A 22124-nucleotide genomic window follows, 5' to 3' on the forward strand; every position below is an offset into this window, starting at 1 on the left:
CTGAGATTCTGTCAGGGCTTCCCCATTGGGCAGAGATACAGGCACTCCAGCCCGTTACCCACTGAGCTGTCCCTAAGTGCACGCAGGTTTGCAGGGCTGTAGCCTGGGAAGGAGGCATTGGGACATATCAAACACTGGTTGTACTCAAGTTTGAGGGGCTGAAGCCAGGGTAGCCATGTCTCAGTGTTTCCTTCCCTGGCTGCAGCCACAAAAACCTTCCTGTGCCTGGGTCCTTTCTTTCAGAAAAGTTCTCAATAAATGGCATGCCATTGCCAATATCTGAATCACATTAACAAAGACAGTAGAATGGAATTGGTTCCCAGCAAAATGTTGCTATTAACTGGAAGTTGTTAATATCAAGGTTGCACCCACTCTGTTAGTCATTTTTTCTCCTTCTATCGTCTGCACAATTGAACACATATTACTCAATTCATCTCTGTGGTGGAGCTGTGCTCCACATAGGGTCAAGAATGGGTTAAAGGTGGCCAGTTTAGTCCCAATGATCCCAAGAGACCATTCCAGTATCTGGAATAGCCAAAACACAGTTCCGCATCAGATGGGGAGACCATCTTGGAGTATTCCCCTGGGTATGAATCCACTGCTTTCTGGGCCCTTTTATGCTGGAGTTATTAGTGCAAAGGGGCTGCCAAGCATTGGTGAAGTAGGCCCATGTTAATTAAGGCACTTGGCTTTAAAGACAAAAGGATTCAAAAACAATCCTATTACTGTTTTTATAAACTCTCTAAATTAAGACATGTAGAATACATTAAAAATATGTGAGGATGTAAAGGCACTAATTTGGGATTTCACAAATTTCCTGGTATAAAGAAACTAGAAGCAGATATGCTTAAACACATACAAGAGGAAGGGAAAATGGAAAGAAGGAAGGTAAAGGTGGAGACAAAACATGTACTCTTTCCACTTTGCCTGCTTTCAAACTAGAAAGAAAAGCAAGGGATAAGTGGGAGAAAGAGAAACAAAACCTTTACTCTTTGGAATTCTCCTGGACAAGCTTATATCACAGGGAAACTCTGACAATAGGCTGAAGAGCATTAAGGAGAAAAGCCTGGATAAATAGGAATCTTATCCAAATTAATCAGATATGAATAAGCACGTGGCTTCATTTGGCTAGATACAGTTTGCATTGCAGCCATTTGACTGTGACATAATCATGTACTTAATTTGCTTTTACATTCCATCCAGTGGAGGGCTGTGGTTCCGTTCACATATAAACTAGCCAATACATTATAATATGTTTGTGTGTAATGTGCTTGGTGCATATCTTTAAAGTCAGATACTTTGCTTGCAAGATCAAGCCATTAGTATGCAACAAGGATTTATTCCAAACACTCTTGGGCAAATGACATCATTCATAACAGCATAATCTTGAGATATGTTTTGCATTGAAATTGAGAGGGGGAAAAAAGAAATCACATGTCAATTTAAAAATATTTAATAGATTAAAAATTTCAGCTTGCTATTGTTTCCTCTAATTATTTTGATTTAGTTTCTCTACTTTAAAAATATTTTTGCAAGGTGAATTACCTATATGTAAGCAGTGTCTGAATGAGCTCTCCCCTAACAGCAAGTAATGAGCTGGGGAGGGGAAAAGGCTTCAGGACCAGACTGTATTTTCATGAACACATTCACTCTGCCTAGGTGTCCAGCAGACAGATTTGTGTTGCCAAAGTGACCAATTTTGCTTGCTATTGGGTTACAAATCACTATAGAGATGCTAATAACTAAACTGTATATATTTAAGTTTATTAATCTAAATTTGAAAATAAGAACATAAGTACATAAGAATGGCCATACTGGGTAAGACCAAAGGTCCATTCAGCCTAGTATCCTGTCTACTGACAGTGACCAATGCCAGGTGCCCCAGAGGGAACCTAACAGGTAATGATCTAGTGATCTCTCTCCTGCCATCCATCTTCACCCTTTGACAAATGTAGGCTAGGGACACCATTCCTTACCCATCCTGGCTAATAGCCATTAATGGACTTAACCTCCATGAATTTATCCAGTTCTCTTTTAAACCCTGTTATAGTCCTAGCCTTCATGACCTCCTCAGGCAAGGAGTTCCACAGGTTGATTGTGCGCTGAGTGAAGAACTTTCTTTTGTTTTAAACCTGCTACCCATTAATTTCATTTGGAGGCCCCTAGTTCTGATATTATGGGAACAAGTAAATAACTTTTCCTTATTCACTTTCTCCATACCACCCATGATTTTATATACCTCTATCATATCCCTCCTCAGTCTCCTCTTTTCCAAGATGGGAAATTTGGGTTATTTATGTGTTGTTTTACTTTCAAATCAACCTTTGCAATTTTGGATAATTTAAGCAGTATACCCATATAAAATGTGATCCACAGTGCGGAAATGATGTGTACTGCCAGCAAGCACCTAGATTGCCCATGCTGTGCTGGAAAAGCTCTTCATCCTTCTAATCAGAACCAATTCTGAAATTATGGTGGACACAGATCATCGGCCTCTATTAATTTATCAGACTGAAACAAGTAGCATTATAAATTAAGATTGAATTCATAAATTAAAATTAAAAAGTGATAACCTATATGCAGAGTTTTGACCATTAACTAAAATAATAAAACAAACATTGAGGCTTGATTGTTTCTTATGAATTATTAATTTACTGCAGTCATCTTCCCCAAAGGGGGAAAAAAAAAACCCAGCTTAACTAACAAAAGAAAATGGTCTTTTAATGATTATTCTAGAGACCTTAACATGAGCCATTACATTAAACTGTAGAAGGAAAGAAACTTTCGATTTAATTTATAAATCATTGATAGTATATTTTAATTGATGTTATTATTTAAATTAGATTTGTTCAAGAATAATGTACAATCTGCCATTACAATTTTTATCAATGAGAAATTAAAATTAAAAACACCAAGCAATTCTTCTGAAAAAGATCACCCCATTACAGTCTGAACATTAAATACATTTTCCTTAAAATTATCGACAGAAATAATCAAACAATTTGTGGATACCAACATAACTATAAATTGCCATTCTGAATGTGCAAAAATAATTAGAAAATTACATGGGTAATCAAATTAGAGAAAAAAAAATCAAATAGTGAAAACCAACTGAAGTTTTCCAAAACTACTCAATTGCCATTTCCCCCTCATTTCCTCTCTGCACAGAATCCTATTTTGTTAGTAAAGTGATTTTATAGTATCCCTTCTGATTAATAACAAAATGATTTTAGTAGATGAGTAAACAATGTTTATTTCACATTAGTTGCAGCCTAAGGGATAATTGGCTGGTCTCTTTAAAAGTTCTGTTTGAGAAAATGAAGGACTAATAACACTGTTAGAAGAGTGAAATGAGTTCAGACAAGTGACAGAACTGCTTTCTAAAGTTAATTATGTTTGCTTTCCCCTCTCCCTCAGTATTCATTACCTTTAAATGGAGCCACACATTGGCAGAAGTAATTACCAGGTTGGTCAATGCAGGTGGCTCCATTCTTGCAGGGAAATGAGGAACACTCATCTAGATCTGTTTCACATCTTGCACCTTTGAAAAGATTTTGAGATTAGTAAGACAAACAGGTGTCAATTTATAGTTCTTCAATTTATACTTCAAAAATCTCAAATGACTTGTGATGAGAAGCAAGTCTCAATCAGGCAAATAAGGACTCCACATATATTAGTGTCACACTCCATTTATTTCACCTCACCACAAGCCACAACAACTTCTTTCTGAATTACTAAACACTGACTAATCTTCCCTAGGTGTGGAAGCATTCAAGGCCTGTTTAGATGTGACCTAATTTATCTTGTACTGTTTAGTTTACAGATGAAGTCAGTGTTCCAGTTTGTTGGAATGCAAATGAAACATTAGGCTAGGGTAGATAAAAAGAAATGAGAAGGAAGCACCAGGAAATTAGTCAATAATATCTCAATGGGCTAGAAAGCTAGATACTTTATTGATGCCACTCACCAGCAAAGCCAGGTAGACAGATACATTCATATCCACTGATGAGGTCTTCACAGGTTGCATTGTGGAGACAGGGTGATGAGTGACATTCGTTTATGTTGATTTCACAGGTTGTGCCTATAGACGGATGGGAAAGTGTAGGGGAAGAGGAAATTATATAGCATCAACATATTTCAATATAAATATGTATTCTGTTGTATTTAAAATAGTTCACCTATTGAGAATTTTCTGTTAGAAACATTATACCTTGAGTCTATGCCTCTAAAGCAATATTCTGATATTTTATTGTTTGAGTTATTTATTGATTTTTCCAATAAAGACCTAAAAACATAGTCTTCACTGTCACTGAATTGATTCTTATGACTTAAGGCAGGCAATTTCCTTACCAATTTATATCAATATATTAAAAAAATAGAAAGCAAATGGCAGTGAAATATAATAGAATGCATTTGCTTTGACATGGAGGGAAATCTTCATTGTGTTCTTGATAAGGCAGTAAGTAAACTCTCACAAAATGAAAGAAGAAATGTTATGTAGACCAAAAAAAAAAAAGTTATATCATCGTCTAGAACATAACTACTTAACTACCACATCACCGTAAGTAACTAAGGGGAACAGATATTGTGTGACTAATATTTCTGAAAGAAATTCATTTCTTTTAATTTAAGACACAATAACTGAAAAATGACAACTTGAAAAGCTTTGAAAGTTTAAAACTGTTCTAACAAATAACAGTACAAACTATACTTGTTTTGAAAACAAAACAAAAATCCCCCAAACCACTATCAATCAAAAAGTAAGATTTTGCCCTATATTTGAAATGTCTGTTACACTGGTATTTCAGAAAATCTAAACACCTGCGTCATTTCAGGAAGAATGAACCAAGAAAATGTATGCATTTTAAATTCCTAATGTGAAGTGAAAGAGCAGAATAACAGCAGATACTAATAAATATACTTGATTAATCAGTCTAAGTCCGTACACCACCTTACTGCTGAAATCAATTGCATGTATGCACTGAAAATAAAGCTTTCTGTCCCAACAAAAGTGTATAGTATTAACCAATTACATCCAGCCTGCCAGCAAATTCAAACACTGAAAGAAAACAATGTATATTGCACGGTAAATGTCATTGCTCCCAGCTGGTACATTTATAACAGCTAAGCTTCCAGCCAGAAGTAAGCACTCATTCACAGGATGCTAAGAAGGTACAAAACGGTAATGGTATTCAAGATGTATTCATGCAGAATTAAACATATTTAAAAATTCAGATGAAGCTAAAATGAATATGTAAAACTTATCACCTGAGTATTAACTTCTAAAAATGGTGTAATAACAACCCCTATTAACCTTCAAAAATCATAGTGTTCTACAAATTCTTTGTTACCTTGAAATCCATCACAACATAGGCAGCTGAAGGCATTGAGATGATCAACACAAGTGGCACCATTGTGACAGGGGTCACTTAGACACTCATCCACCTCAATCTCACAGTTATTACCTGGAAATAAGCAAAGGATTCACTTCATTAGAAATATGTCACTGTTGAGTCACCAGTGCAACCAGAAACAACAAAATCTAATAACCAAGGTTATGTACAGAGATGTTTTACCAATGAGTCTCCAATTGCTGGCAGGGAATTTCACTTTTTGCTTAAAGGCAGGAACCAGATATTTCTATGACACTGTCTAATAAGGAAATGATGACTTCTTTGGGGTTGTTAAAAGGATATATTGACCAAAGAAGATGATTTTTTTTAGGGGTTTCAAATCTTTGGTTTCCCTGAAACAAACAACAAAAAAAGATACTCTATATTTTGTTATATGCACTCAGAAAGTTTTCATTGGAATTTCTTAGGAAGTTCTCCATTATGGCCAAGAATGTGAGTAGCATTTTTTTCCCTTATGAACTGATATTCAAGGGAGGTGTTAGATGTCCAGGAAAAAAATACCTCTATTGGTACACTAGAATAGATGTGCATGTTTTATGTTCTTGTGTAAGCTCTGAAAGCACTCCTTTGCATATATATGAGGGATCAGATTGGTTAACATGGTTCCAAACCTCAGTCTTACTGAGCTCTAAGAGGTGAATAAAAACTTTGTGACTCTTTATAAGAAGTTTCTTATTTTTTTCCAGACAATTATGAACCAGGATTGTTGTAGGTAAAACAGGGCAAAAGCAGTACAAGTATTTCCACAAAAGTAGTGCAAACAGAAGAGACGACTCTGACTTTATGTTAGTGAAAGTTTAAAATAGTTGGATAAAATAAAACTTCAGCAGTAATTTAGAACTTGTCAACGTGGGGAAAAAGCCCACAGAAGCTGTTGCTACTGGCCACTCTACACTAACTCCCCACGCAGACACTCCTACTGTGCGCGTATTAGCATAATACGCTTTGGAAGTGTACTAAGCTAAACCACCTCAGGGCACTCTTATGCTATGTCTACACTAAGGGCAAAGTGTTATTCCCAGCTTGCATACACATAGTCACACTAGCTTGATGAGGACTAGTGCGAGCATGTTTACATGAGCTGGAAATCACACCCCTAGCTCATAGTGTGGATGTAGCCTTAATATGCAGTGTGTCGAAATGTGGAAAGTCATGCTGAGTAACTAGAGCGCACTACCAGCATGCAGGGCCTACTCTAGGTTTCTTCTGCCATGCAGACGAGCCCTTAGTCCACAATAATATTAAATGGCTTTGGTATTTTACTTCAAATGGGGGTTTTAAAAGCCAGCTCCTAAGCAACCAGAGCAGCTAGCAAACAGGAGTTTTGCGATGGAGTTCTCCAGGTGAAGGAGGAGCAACTACGTGACCCTTGGGGTGAGCAGTGTGCCTGCTTGATTGAAGTGTATAGATAGGTCTTTTTGGAGGGCCAAGTGCTGAGCCTAGCGGACTGCTAGGCAAGGCTGAGAGCTTCCAAATAGGGCTCTGGCCTGCCATTCTTTGATCTCTAAACTTTTAACAAGGAGGCAGAGTTACTCAGGGAAAACAGTGTTTTAAAAAAATAAACTCCTAAACGACCAGAGGAGCTAGTGAACAGGAGCAGCAAACAGGGGAGTTTTGAAAGAAAGTTTAAAGAGGGAGCCTGAGATCCAAATACATTCTTTACATTTAGGTCAAAGAACACCCCAGCACCCCCCCCCGACACACACACACACACACCCAAAAAGCTTCAGAAGTAAACATGATGCAGGCAGATGTCCAGCAGCAGAGTTGGGGCTATACAGTTTATTGCACGGAATGCAGCATGTATGATTACCTGCCTTGGGGGCGTACAGGTGCAATCGGTGCAAGCAACTCATGGCCCTCAGAGACTGAATATGGGCTCTTGAGACCAGCATGGCTTAACTGGTAGAGCTAAGGGAGACAGAGAGGTTGTGCCACTGTGTACCTGAGAGCAGCACCCTCATACTGACCATGGTTAAGTCTAAGATTTTGTCACAGATTTTTTTAGTAAAAGTCACTGACAGATCATGGGCAATAATAAAAAATTAATTGAAGCCGTGACCTGTCCCTGACTTTTACTAAAATTATCCATGACAAAATGGGGAGCCTCGGCAGCTGCGGGTGCGGGGTGGGGGGGAGGGACTGGGAGCTCCAGGGGCTCCCACCATCCCTGTGGGCTTGGAGCTCCAGAGTCCCCCTCCGCTGGTGGCTCTGAGCTGCAGGGGTTCTCCCTGCCTCCTGCGGTAGCTGGGAGCTGCTGCCCATGGCGGCTGGGAGCTATGAGGGTCTCCCCTGCCCCTGGTGGCATCTGGGAGCAACAGGGGTTTCCCCTGATGTTCGCGGTGGCCGGGAGCCACAGGGGTCTCCCCTGCCACCCACAGCACCCAGAAGTGGGGGAGATCCCTCATGCCACCCATGGTGGCTGGGAGCTGTTGTCACGCCCCGATGGCCCCCTCCCTCAAAGCATTGCAGGGTATTTTGGAAAAGGTCAAAGGTGTGACTGAGTGTGGAATGGAGGATTTCTTTGCAGGTCACAAGAGGTCGGGGCGGAGGAAGACGGAAGACAGCAGAGAATGGGTTAACTCCATTCTCCTGCTAGGCCTGAAGATAAGACGCTGACTCCAGCCAGCTCAAGGCCACAGCACACATCTGACTCTCGGCTGCCTGCCAAGAAAGAGGGGGGCCCAGAATCCACCGATTAGCCATAAGAAAGGGAGATTCATTTGAGCAGACCTGCAGAGCCAGCCCATAACAAGCGAGGCCAGCAAAGAAGAAAACAAGGTCTAAGACTGCAGAGATTGAAAACACCAGTGAGACGGCAAGAAGGGGAGACAAGCCTTGCATCCCTGGAGTCGGGTTTTTTGAGAAAGCTGAAGACACCATGGAAAGCCGGTTTGGACTGGCACAGAGGGCGCCAGGAGAAGAGGTCCCCGAACGAAGCACCCCCACAAGGAGCCTGGGACTTAAAACCCTCCTGAGAGCTGGAGCAACTTGGAGATCACAGCGGATCCTTGGACGACCTGGGCCCAGGACAGCACTCCCATCCACCCTTCCTCCCTCTTCTTTTTACATTACACCCAGCTTGGCCAGCTTTGGGTTGGGCATATGTGAGTATGAAAGTGGGTTAGGGCTTGCGGCACTAACGCTTTCTTCCTTCCTTTGAGTGATATGGAAGCATTTCCACCACTCTCCGCAGTTATTTTATTATTTTATCAATAAAGCTTTAAAATTTAGACCGTTGGCGTGTTCCATTATCTCCTCCCTTAATGATCCTGTGGCCTCAGACTGATCACCTGACACTTCAGGCAGATTTAACAGAAATCTGTCACACTGTGGGTTGTCCACCTGCTGCCAGTGGGGGCCTGGAGCTGTGGGAGGCTCCTGCCATTGCCCCATGGTACCACACAAGGTACTCCATGGCTCCTTGCCTCCACAAGCGGCAGGGGACCCTGCAGCTCCTAACCAGCACTGGCTGAAGTCACGGAGGTCTTTGGAAGTCACGGATTCCAGAGTAGGGAGAAGTAAATAAGCAGGGATCTGTAGTGGGACCAGTCCTGTTCAACTTAGTCATAAATTATATGGAAACAGAGATAAACAATGGAGTGGCAAAATTTGCAGATGATACAGAATTACTCAAGATAGTTAAGTCCAAAGCAGACTGCCAAGAGTTACAAAGGGGTCTTAGAAAACTTGGTGACTGGGCAAGAACATTGCAGATGAAATTGAATGTTGATAAATGCAAAGTAATTCATTGCGGAAAACATAATCCCAACTATACATACAAAATGATGGAGTCTGATACTATGTGTACACTGCACTTCCATTGGTAAAACTTTTGTCAATTGAGATATAAAAAAACCACATCCCTGACCGACAAAAGGTTTACCGATGAAAAGTTCCGATGTGGACAGCCCTTTGTAGGCGGTAGATGCTCTCTCGCCGATAAAGCTACCGCCACTCATTGGGGGTGGTTTCATTTTGTCGCCGGGGAGCGCTCTCCTGTCGACAAAGAACTGCTACACTGTGAACCTTACAGCAGCAGTACTGTAGGGGCACAGCTGTACCACTGTAACTTGCGCTGTGTAGACTAGTCTAAATTAGCTCTTACCACTCAAGAAAGATCTTGGAGTCATTCTGGATATTTCTCTGACAGTACCCACACAATGTGCAGCAACAGCAGTCCAAAAAGCTAACAGAATATTAGGATCCATTAGGAAAGGGATAGATAATAAGACAGTAAATATCATAATGCCGCTGTATAAATCCACGGTATGCCCACAACTTGAATACTGCATGCAGTTCTGGTTACTCCATGTGATGCTGGCAAACCAGGTGCCAGCTCAGGTCAAAACCCCAAGCTAAATCATGTATGTGTTAGGATAGATCAAACTGTTAAATGTATAAGTGTATATCAGATGTTTAAACCTCAAGAAAATTAGTGGAATGTTAGTTGTATTATTTTCACTTATCTGTCCTGTGATGCAGCAGGAGAGTGATTGAGGGGAGGTATATAAACTCCAGGATGATCAGGCCCTTATTCTCTGTGGACTGAAGAAAGGTTACTACAGGTTAATTAGAGCACCTGTAGCCAATTATGTAGCTCATACCCCCCCCCCACTGAATGGGGGAGAAGGGAATGGAGAGCTGACTGTAGTTTGGGGGAGTACTGTTATTGAACAGAGGATCAGAGTAACAGAGGAAGGGAAACCTTGCCCAAGGAGATCAGAAGGACTCTTCTGGCACAGAAGATAGAGACACCCCTCCACTCTCCCCGCCAAGGGGAAAGAGGGTAAGAAGCCCACAAAGCTGAAGGGACTGAGACCCAGAGTAGGGGGCAGACCAGGTCCCTTCCCTACACCCCTTGTGTCCCCCACCAGGGCACTGGCAGAGCTGTCAATGATCAAGGATAGCGGCAAGGGGTGTCACTCTGACCCATCACACAAAGGAAAAGTACGGGACCTACCATAATAGCATTGACCATTTGCCACAGTCCCTGTTATAATGTAACGGCAAACATTTACATGGTGTATACCCATGTGATTAAATAACCCATCAAAGAAATCTTTTGAAATGCTAATGAAGGACTTACAGACTAACAGAAAATACTAACTTCAAAGCAAGAAGCCATTACGTGATGGTCAAAAGGCCAAGTGTATTCCTCACTCATTGTCATCAAAGGAAAAGCCCACATGGGTAAACACTGTCAGCTTGTTTTCTGTATGAAGATACTGTAAATATGGAATTCAAAGAAAGATCCTTTATGCCTGGACTGTTTGTATTCTGACAGGGTAGAATAACATAAGAATAGCCATAGTGGGTCAGACCAAAGGTCCATCTAGCCCAGTATCCTGTCTTCCGACAGTGGCCAATGCCAGGTGCCCCAGAGGGAATGAACAGAACAGGTAATCATCAAATCATCATCCCCTGTCGCCCATTCCTAAGTTCTGGCAATGAGAAGATGGAGATCCCCAGAGTTTTTCTGGGTAACCCTGAGAGACTTTTGGGAAACTAGCTGAGTACTACATCTCTGTTACCATTTGGAATTACAGACTGACTCAGCTGTACACATATTTTACCTGCTTTAACCTCTTAATAACTCTCATTGTCTGAGTGGCAAGATAGGCTGGAGAGTCTAAAGGGCCTGCCTGTGACTCCATGGTAAGACTGGTATAGTGATCCATGAGTTAACATTTTTTACTGACTTGGTGAAATCTAATTATATTACACACCACTAGTTTGGAGTGTCTGCCCTTATTTTCTGACAATGTGACCTGAAGCAAGCACTCAAAGTTGTGAGCCACTCCAGACAGCATGAACCCCATTTTAAAAAAAGATATATATTAGAATTGGAAAAGGTACAGAGGAGAGCAACAAAAATGATTAGGGGCATGGAACAGCTTCCATGTGAGGAGAGATTAAAAAGACTGGGACTGTTCATCTTGGAAAAGAGATGACTATGTGGGGATATGTTAGTGGTCTATAAAATCATGATTGATGTGGAAAAAGTGAATAGGGAAGTGTTATTTACCCCTTTACAGAACACATTAGCAAGGCATCACCCAATGAAATTAATAGGGAACAGTTTTAAAACAAAGAAAAGGAAGTTTTTCTCCACAAAATATACAGTCATCCTGGGGAACTTGTTGCCAAGGGATATTGTGAGGGCCAAAATTATAACTAGGTTAAAATAAGTATTAGGCATGTTCATGGAGAATAGGTCCACCATTGGCTTTTAGCCAATGTGGTCAGGGATGCAACTCCATGCTCTGGGTGTTCCTCAGCCTTTGACTACTAGATGCTTGAACAGGACAACAGAGGACAGATCGTTTGATAATTGCCCTGTTCTGTTCATTCTTGGTAAAGCATCTAGCATTAGTCACGGTCAGAAGACACTGGGCTAGATGGACCACTAGTCTGACCCAGCATGGTTGTTCTCATGTTCTTATATATTATGAAAATAATAAACAAACCAGCTGTAATACTGAGGTTTGATGTTTGACTGCTGTACTAGAATAGTAATTTTAAAAAACAACAAACAAAAAATAAACAATGTATCAGTTATGAAAAGAACAGTTAGTCACCTACAGCAGCTGTGATTTTTCAAGATGTTCTGCACACGTGGCTTCCACTCTTGGTGCGCGTGTGCCCCACTCATAGGAGAGAAGTTTCTCTAACCAGCTTAATCCACTAGGACAGCGCATGTGCCCTGCCTGCCTTGCTGCCCCCACTCCTGAGAGCATAAACAATGGAACCACCTCAGCTACTACTCAGTTCCTTCACTGCCCTGAATCTGGATCCAAGATTCTGAGCTGTGGAGAAGGAGGTTAGGTCACAGGATCCACATATACTGAACATCTTGAAGAGTCACAGTCACAGTGAGGTAAGTATCATGATTTCTTTCCATGATTTCTTTCCATGTTTGCTGAGGGTAAGACAAAAAGAAATCAGTTTAGCGTGCAGCAAAGGAGATTTAGGTTAGATATTAAGAAAAAACTTTCTAGCTATAAAGGTACATAAGCATTGGGACTGGCTACCTAGGAATGGTTTGCAATCCTCATCACTAGATATTTTTAAGAACAGTCCATAAGAACTGATCACATATTTCAAGGCACAATTCAAGGTGATGTGGCCCATTAACACCCCTCAAGTCACTGGGGAGGGGGGAGACAGAGGTGGGGGAATGCTATTGGGTTATATAGATTGTTGTTATAAGCCATAAATCCACTGGCTCTAATCAGTCCATGATTTTTAGTGTCTAGCAAAGTTATCAATTTAAGCTCCCAGGCTCATCTTTTAAAGTGTTGGGCAGGTGCCTTTGAGGATGCGGACTGATAGGTCAGATATAGAATGATCACATTCTAAGACAGGTATCTCTCCCTTTTCATTGTATAGGGAGCTGGGCATCTATCTTGGCTTTGTGGATTTCAGTGTTGTTCCATAATTCTCTAGCCACCAAAAAGTTTGGCACTGTGACGGTCCTAACAGTTGCAACACCTAAGTCCCTTCATGGATCCCATCCATAATACCTAAACTGGTATTAAACACCAGTTATTGCAGTGGAATACTCTCTTGCAGTCTGTAGACTCTACAACTGGGTAGGCTTGTGTGCGAGTAAGCAGAGGCTGCTTTCACCTTTTATTTACCCCTTTCAGAATGGAGAGGGGTAACTAGTGGTGTTCCCCAAGGGTCAGTCCTAGGACCAATCCCATTCAATTTATTCATAAATGATCTGGAGAAAGGGGTAAACAGTGAGGTGGCAAAGTTTGCAAATAAAACTAAACTGCTCAAGATAGTTAAGACCAAAGCAGACTGCGAAGAACTTCAAAAAGATCTCACAAAACTAAGTGATTGGGCGACAAAATGGCAAATGAAATTTAATGTGGATGAAAGTAAAGTTCTGCACATTGAAAAAAATAACCCCAACTATACATACAATATGATGGGGTCTAATTTAGCTACAACTAATCAGGAGAAAGATCTTGGACTCATCGCGGATAGTTTTCTGAAGACGTCCACGCAGTGTGCAGTGGCAGTAAAACAAGCAAACGGGATGTTAGGAATCATTAAAAAAAGGGATAGAGAATAAGACGGAGAATATCTCATTGCCCTTATATAAATCCATGGTATGCCCACATCTTGAATACTGTGTACAGATGTGGTCCCCACTTCTTAAAAAAGATATACTGGCATTAGAAAAGGTTCAGAAAAGGGCAACTAAAATGATTAGGGGTCTGGACCAGGTCCCATATTAGAGAAATTAAAGAGGCTAGGACTTTTCCGCTTGGAAAAGAGGAGACTAAGGAGGGATATGATAGAGGTATATAAAATCATGGGTGGTATGGAGAAAGTGAATAAGGAAAAGTTATTTACTTGTTCCCATAATATCAGAACTAGGGGCCACCAAATGAAATTAATGGGTAGCAGGTTTAAAACAAATAAAAGGAAGTAGTTCTTCACTCGGTGCACAGTCAACCTCCCTGCCTGAGGAGGTCGTGAAGGCTAGGACTGTAACAGGGTTTAAAAGAGAACTGGATAAATTCATGAAGGTTAAGGCCATTAATGGCTATTAGCCAGGATGGGTAAGGAATGGTGTCCCCAGCCTCTGTTTGTTAGACAGTGGAGATGGATGGCAGGAGAGAGATCACTAGATCATTACCTGTTAAGTTCACTCCCTCTGGGGCACCTGGCATTGGCCACTGTCGGTAGACAGGATACTGGGCTGGATGGATCTTTGGTCTGACCCAGTATGGCCATTCTTATGTTCACCTAATCAGACTCACACGGCTAAATTGCATATTACTAGTCCTGAATTACCTTATTTTCTGTGGTTTCGGACTACTTAGTCTCTGCTCAAGAACAGATGGTAAGCCATGCACTCCAGCCAAGTCTTTGATGTGCGGCTTCCAGGAGAAGTCATTTACTACTGTATATCAGTTTTCTTCCATGTTAACGATTAGTTTTCAGTTACTGTCAGGGCTGAACCTACCTATAAAACCAGGTGCACAGAAACAAAGATAGCCATCCAATTTATCTTTGCAAATGCTGAGTACTCCACAAGGTTGTGACAGGCAATCATCAATGTTTACTTCACAAAACTGACCAGTAAACCCTGTCAAAATAAAAAAGTGAACAAAAATTAAATTTAGAGCAAAATACAAGTAAAATTATTATCATTTTTTATCCAAGAAGACAAACATAAATGAGATATGGACCTGTTCCTGACATTTTGTTTTACGTGGCTTTCTAGTCATTACTTATATCCTTTCAAATTCTATCTATGGTACGATAAAATACTTTGCCCTTTCAGCACTTCTCAGGCAAATGAATCCCAGATACTTTTCAAATGTGTATAATGTAAAGCAGCATGCAAAAGCATGGCTACTTTTAATAATCACATAACTTCCACATATGCTAGGTGCTGTCAGTATCTTGTTAGCAAAGAGTGTTTGGAATCTCAGCTTCTCCAAGGGATTTTATAAAGATATACTCTTACTGAATATTATGTGCCAAATTTCTATAAAAATAAACATTTGGGGCCAGATCTTAGCCTAAGTTAACGGCATTTTGTGCCTTAAACAACCTTAAAGCTGTCCTAAAGATGCAACTGAGATTATCCTGCTCTGAGAGAATCCTTAGTTGGTACAAATATGACATAGCTGACTTTATGTCAATAACTCCCAGCCCCAGAAGATAGGGTGCTTTTTGGGTTAATGGCTAAAGCATTTTGCAAGTTAGGAATCCTCACTTGTATAACAGTCTCTAGAGGGGCAATTATAAGCAAGCTCACTAAACTGCACTAACTTACACTGGCAGCCATTTTGGTTTCTGGATCAGGGGACAGAAAGATATCTTAGGACTTAGGGCTACATTTACTTTCCCTCTGACACAGCTGGAAATTGCATCCTTAGTGATTATTTCATACTGAACATTAAAGAATTTCATACTGAACATTAAACTGCTTGCTTCTGTAAGTAGATATTACCATGATTGTTGAAGTATTCCCTAACATTCACATAAACAAAATTAATATGAGGATGGAATATCATAGTAACATTAATCAATAGCAAATATTTTATTGGTGATGACTGTATGTATTAATGACGATTTTAAAAAATCAGCTTATTATCTCAAAATCTTAAAATGCACAGATTTTTGTTTAGCTAGTATAAAACTGAGACCTAAATACTTAAAAGAAAATACTGCCACATTTACACTACATGAAAAAACAGAGTAGAGTTTGGGACCATAAAACAAAAGTGACACAGATAGATATTTGCAAAAAGTTTGTCAGCAAAACAGAATCAGCAGGAACGCTTAAGATCATATAAAGATGGTATAAATTATATACCATCATATAAAGATTGAATAAAAATTCAATTAACAGCCACTTATATAATTCCCCCTATAACCCATCAATACATACTTGACATTATAATTTATTTATTTTCCAGAGGTGTCCCATTTAAATTCTTCAGGTATTTTTTTTTTTTTTGACAAGCCCAAATGCTTCATGGCAAAAGTGATTCTTATCCACCAAACTGCGATACTTAAACTCCCCAGGGAGATCCTCACAGTTTCATTCATTCAATTCATTCTGACATGGTCCATCTACACAATGACTTACAGGAATTTAACAACATTGTCCCTTATATCCTAGATGTCAGATACTTCTGAAGCTATGTATTAGAGCTTCACAATAAAGGCTACTGTCTGGGTCACAAGGATTAGACGTACATTCATTCGCTGCTACTAAACAGCTATCACCAATAAAAAACTTAAAATAATGTTAAATAGTCACTATCAAAATTAGGACTAGAAAAACCTAAATAGAACTGAAGGTTCTGATAAATCCACAAGTTGGGGCTTGATCCAAACACCAATGAATTCCTCAGAACAAATCTGTATCATCACTGAAATCCTTGTACTTTAACTGGTGGCCATGTTCTTCCCAAGTGCTAAATCTACTCCCCTAAAAAAAAATAAAAACAATCTTGAAAGAGATTAAATATTTTTACAACCAAGGAGTATGGATTCCAGACCTGAATGCCCCAAAAATTCAGGTGCATTTGGATTTGGGGATGTCTATGATACCTTGGCAGTTGGTTAGCTGTTAACTTCTATATAAAACCACATAAATCATTATTGTAGCAATGTGTAGATACAAAAACAACAACAATGGCCATCACCGCCACCACCAGCCAAAACCGTGTGAGCAGCAGCCTGCCTCAAATGAAGGGGAACTTAAGGGCAAATTTTTGGAGCAAGCGCATCCTTTCAGGAGACAGGCCACAAATGCCAATAGCACCACATGCATACTGTCAGGTGTCTGCAAGATTCTGCAACCCAGCTGACTCTTTCTGAGTGCATTGAGAAAGGCCAAAAATACTAACAGGAGCTACCTATTTAGGTTTTTACAATTTGCCCCTCAGTGTAGAATCCTAGATCATCGCCCAGTCCCTGTTATTCAATGCTGCCTGTGGAAAGATGTTGGTGTTTGATCTTATTTAAATCTCCAACATAGAAGTCAAGGATTCCAAAACTGGTGGTTGCTCTTGCTCCATCATGGCAACTGCTAAGATTCCTCCCCCCGCCCCCAGAACTGTTTTGCTAGAGTTTTTCAGAATAGTGAGGGAGACAGTATAGCATCCCTTATGAGCACAAAGGACATATACCTGAATTCTGAAATAGAGACCTGTGGTCAAAAGACTAATTATATATCCATTAACTTATTACATATTCATTAGCAGATTTTGGATCAGCCTTCACAGTTGCATCATTTTCCAGCAAACCACACTGCCCATATGTGGACTGGGTAAGCAACACGCTGCCAGGGATATTATAGGTGGCACAGTTAGCAACACCTATAGTTAAGTTGGGCAGACACTTTCTGAGACCCTACTTTCAGTTGCTTATAACTTTGCCAAACTTTGACCACTCAGACTGAAATCTCCAATGTTGGGTATCTGCCACAGGCACAATTTTTTGGAAAGTTTGAGCTAAAATGTTTCAGTCATTTCTCAGAATGAGATAAGGAGAAAATACATTGTTTTGGCTACATTAAAAAAAAAATCTTATCACCACTTCATTCAGAACTCCAGCACATCTATGCTTTGGAAAAGAGACTTGAAAAATGCATGATGCAGATGCAGGGGACCAAATTAAGTTCTTTATATCATTTCTTAACTTTTGAGTGCTTGAATTTGTAAACTTAATATTCTTATACCTTTTTTATGTAATATTAAATAAACTGCATGCTGTCACAGAAGAGTAGTTAAAGAACTTTTCTCTCCCATTGGGTTCATGTTCTCCCATAACAAGAGGAAGACAAGCATGAGGCCATTTACCTCAAGCACTCTCCTTCCTGGACATCCCAATTTGGTACAGAAAAACATTCTCAATCAGGCCTGAAAGTCTGTGTCCATTTTATTTGGTTTTATGTTGCACAAAGAATTCCCCCAGGGTTTCAGTTAAAGCACAGATTTTTCTGCAACCAGATGAAGCAGGAGGTTGTGATGTAGTGGAAATCCACACTTCATCCAATAGGCCCATTCTACAGGCAGTAGCCACCCAGTTTTTCTATATGCATACACTACAATACCCCAGCATGTATTTTGTACCATAATTCTGGTCACTAGTGGGTACTGTCTGTGTGACATTATGATAGCCTTGTATAATGGAAAATGACTCATCTCACACAGCAGAGCATTTCTGGTGGAAATATTACTAGGGTAATTTCCTTCACTACAAATATTTCCTCTATTCCTTCAGTCTGGCTTCTGGCCCTTGCACTTCATTAAAATTGTTCTCACGAGTGTCTAAGGACCTCTTCCTAGCCAAAGATTAGAATCAGTACTCCATTCTCATCCATCATAATCTGCTGGCTAACGTTGACACAGTTGACCATACTTGTCTTTTTGAAATCTAATCCTCCCCTGGATTTCATGAATTTGTCCTTTCCTGGTTCTCCTCCAACTTCTCTAACCACTCCTTCAATGTTTTGTTTGAAGAATATTTCTCATCCCCCCTGTAGCTTTCTGTGGGAGCTCAATCCTTGACCCTTCCCTTTTCTCCCTCTAGCTTGTCTCTGGGCAATCTCATTCTCAAATACAATCTCATCTGTCATCTCTGTGCTGATGACTCACGGGTCGACCTTTCTGTTTTGTACCTATCTCTTTCTGACCAAGTTAAAATCTCAGTCTGACATCTCATCATAGATATTCAGCTGTTAATTTAAGTTCAACATGACCAAACTAAACTCTTAGTCTTTTCCAGCCAAGCTCTTCCCATTCTCAGTCACCATGAACACCACCACCATACTCTCTGTCACTCAGACCCACAACTTGGGTGTATCTGTGACTCAGCCCTTTCCAGAGAACTTCCAGATCATGTCTAAATCCTGCTGTTTATTCCTGTATCACATCTATATACCCATCCTTTCCTCACTGTCTATCAAATAAATCTCTTGTTCAGACTCTCACAATCTCACATCTGAACAACTGTGTGTTTCCTCCTCTCTAGACTTGACAAACAATCTTATCCCACTTATGCCCATTCAAAATTCTGTCACAAAGATCACTTTCCAGGTTAGTCATTCATGCTTCTTACCTTTCTCTTTGCATTCTGACCACCGTCTCCACCTTTTCCACCACATTAAACATAAAACTAGCCTTTGTTTCCAAGGCACCTTCATGGTCTATACCCAAAATATCTATCATGATCGATATGCCATTAAGACATTAATTACCCATGTATGCTCCGCCAATGTCATCAGCTCTCACCACTCATTTCTTACATTTTCGAACAAACACCCTTTACACCTTTTCCCCTGCCACAAACTCCTGCATCAGAGGAGTTTCCTGTAAAGATCTATATTGCCAGCTCATTGACTCCCTTTATCTCTCTCCATAAAACTCTCTACTGCCAACAATAAAAAAAACAAAACATTATATTAAAAGAGGTTAGTCACATCCCCAAAACATTTTTTTCCCAGTGCTGTGTCCACTAGTTATCATATTAACCCTATTTTGTCTCATTGTTACCTTGCAGTTTTTGTTTCCCACATACACCTATCTCTGGTTTTCTACTTAGATTTTAAGCTTTTGGGGGAAGGTGCAATCTTTTTTGTAGTGTGTTTGTACAGTGCCTATCACAACGGGACCCCACACAGAGCTGGGATCCCAAGGTGTTACTATATTTCAAATAATAATAATTAATAGTAAGTGGGAATAAAGCTGATATTAAGAAGATCATTCTAATGATTTGTTCCCTGGGGAAGTTCCTCAAAACATTCAACTTTATTTCTCACTCTTGCCACATTACCTTAGGGAATTTATAGTTCAAACCACTGCTCTCTCCATGGGCTAAGCTCCCTTGAGGATTATATTTCTCATAATGCAATGCAGATTTCCCTCTGACTGAGCTGTGTGGTTCATTAAAGGGAGATGTAATCTGGCTAGGAAGCCTATAGATCAGCCTATAGGGGAGAATGGAAGCATAAGGCTCCTGAATTACAACTCCCATAAGATAATGCATTACTATGGGGAAATTAAATTTAATACTGAACTGATGCAAAGCAGTTTAGGTCAGTTCAACAAACAGCAGGGAAACATTTTAATTTTGGAAATGTTTCGTTTCAACATTTGCGATCAACACAGAATGTTTTGACAAGTCTGGATGAAAACTTTTTTGAATTTCCAATTGATGAAAAATTTCCAAATCTTAACTTTTAATCCCAATTTGGAAAGGAAACAAATGTTGAAATATCAGACTGAAACACCAGGTTGGAAATCCAAATTTTGCTCAGCTCTAAGCAACTATATATGTTAAATAGTAATTCCTATTGCACTCACATATTTTTGGTGTCAATAAATAAATTTAAGTTAAAAAAATTGTTCACTCAGACCCCTAAAACTTTTTTCTCCAGGTGATGGTAGGTAATTTAGCTCCATATCTGATTTTCTTCAGCTGTACTGCCATATAGGAGAATTAAAGGGCAGCATGGTTCCAGTTCATGCACCTACCTTGTCACAGGATCATACTCAAAGTACAGGTGGCTATGTGCTCTGTGAACTTGGATGTAAGTTAGGTAAGGTGTCTGACACCTTACAAACTGTCAAGTTAATGTAATTCAGCTGTCTCAACATAAGAATTATTTCCAAACAGATTCGAACTTAGTCACTATTCACTGCAAACTGTCAAGTCAATATCCTTGTGATCTTGTTCTCTTCTTTCAACACCAAACTATATATGATAGCAAAATATAATTCCTGTTTTTTTAGTTTTGTAGTGAAAACTCCTAAATATTCTTTATTTTTCCATAGAGTACAAAATATTCTCGTGTGTTAGAGAGACATATAAAAGGGGTGGGGGGGAACCCTGCCCCATTTGCTCTAAGATTGGATGTAATCCAATGAGAAAGTGACAAATAAAAGGATATTTTGAAAGTATATAAGGATAAGGTAGGTAGTACAATGATGACAATAATATAAAGTTCACATGATGACTCAGTCTGGGCATGTATACATCTTGGTAAGTTTTAGTTTTTTAATCAATTAACTTGCTGCTTGTTGGCAACATTACAGAGAAAACTTTTAAGGAGGGATTTAAAAGAAGAGAGGATAGTAGATTGGTGATTGGGTTAGGGGGTGGCAGTATAGCAACAGTTACCTCTTTAGTCAGGTGTGAAAAAGTGAGGATTTCCCCTTGTTATGTTAAGTGTGTCCTGCTGTTTTGCATGGATGCTGTGTGTGCCTTTTGTGGAGGCTGCTCCAGAGCTCCCTGTATGGATGCTGTGGAGGCCCCTTCGTAGCCTGAGACCCAGGAGAGGAATGCGACCAGGTGACTCTGGCCCAGGAAGCGAGACAAAGGCTGGAGGAGGAGCAATGGGTAGGGCATGAGCCAGGCAGCTGGAAGCGAGCCAGTGTCGGCTGGCTTGGGGCTCAAGGGGAGGACCAGAGCCCTGGCTCTGGGCTCCCCTCCCGCCAAGATGGACTTGGCTGAAAGTCACTGATTTCTGTGCTAACAAGTTCTGCCCTACGCTGTGTTCCTGTTGACTAATAAACCTTCTGTTTTACCAGCTGTCTGAGAGTCACTGCTGACTGTGGCATTGGTGTGCCAGGGCCTTCTGGCTTCCCCATGAGTTCCACCCGGGCGGACTCTCTGCAGGAAGCACGAGGTGTGGAAGGGGATGCTGAGTGCTCTGAGGTCAGACCCAGGAAGGTCGAAGCTGTGTAAGCTTCTTGCCTTGGAGACAGTGTACCCAGAGAGAGGAGGCATGATCCCCCAGAGTCCTGACTGGCTTCGTAGGGAGTACTTCCAGTGCATTGACCTGGTGACGCAGTGACATCAGGATAAACAATAGTTGTGCCAACAACATTTCTCCAAGAAGGCAAAATCCAGGACTTGTTTAATTTAGAAAACAGCCTAAAATTATGGAGTACATTTTTATGGGACAATAATTATAGTATCTAGATATGAGATTTAGGTACTATTGTTATGGACTTCCTAGAAATGCACAGAGAGATAGATGAGGTATGGGGAAAGAATGAGAGAGATTAAATAGTGCAACTTTTAACATTAGATATTATCAGCATTCTTTTTTATTTTTAAACAAATTATAACACCCCACCATTTGATGATTTATTGCAAGATAATGATCAAAGCAAAAATGGCATTTTATAATAAATACATTAAATTTAAAAACATAATGGT

General features: G+C 40.2%; 1 protein-coding gene across 1 annotated transcript in view; it reads right to left on the reverse strand.

Annotated features, from left to right (window-relative positions):
• Positions 1–22124, reverse strand: part of EYS (eyes shut homolog) — a 1269973-nt gene that overhangs the window by 1022477 nt on the left and 225372 nt on the right. Inside the window, exons 5-8 of the mRNA XM_075126509.1 lie at positions 14401–14523; positions 5352–5465; positions 3968–4081; positions 3428–3541 (exon numbers count right to left, since the gene is read on the reverse strand). Of these exons, the coding sequence (XP_074982610.1) occupies positions 3428–3541; positions 3968–4081; positions 5352–5465; positions 14401–14523 (465 nt within the window). The remainder of the gene's footprint in view (positions 1–3427; positions 3542–3967; positions 4082–5351; positions 5466–14400; positions 14524–22124) is intronic.

This window comes from Caretta caretta, chromosome 3 (genome assembly GCF_965140235.1).
Source record: "Caretta caretta isolate rCarCar2 chromosome 3, rCarCar1.hap1, whole genome shotgun sequence".
NCBI lineage: Eukaryota > Metazoa > Chordata > Testudines > Cheloniidae > Caretta > Caretta caretta.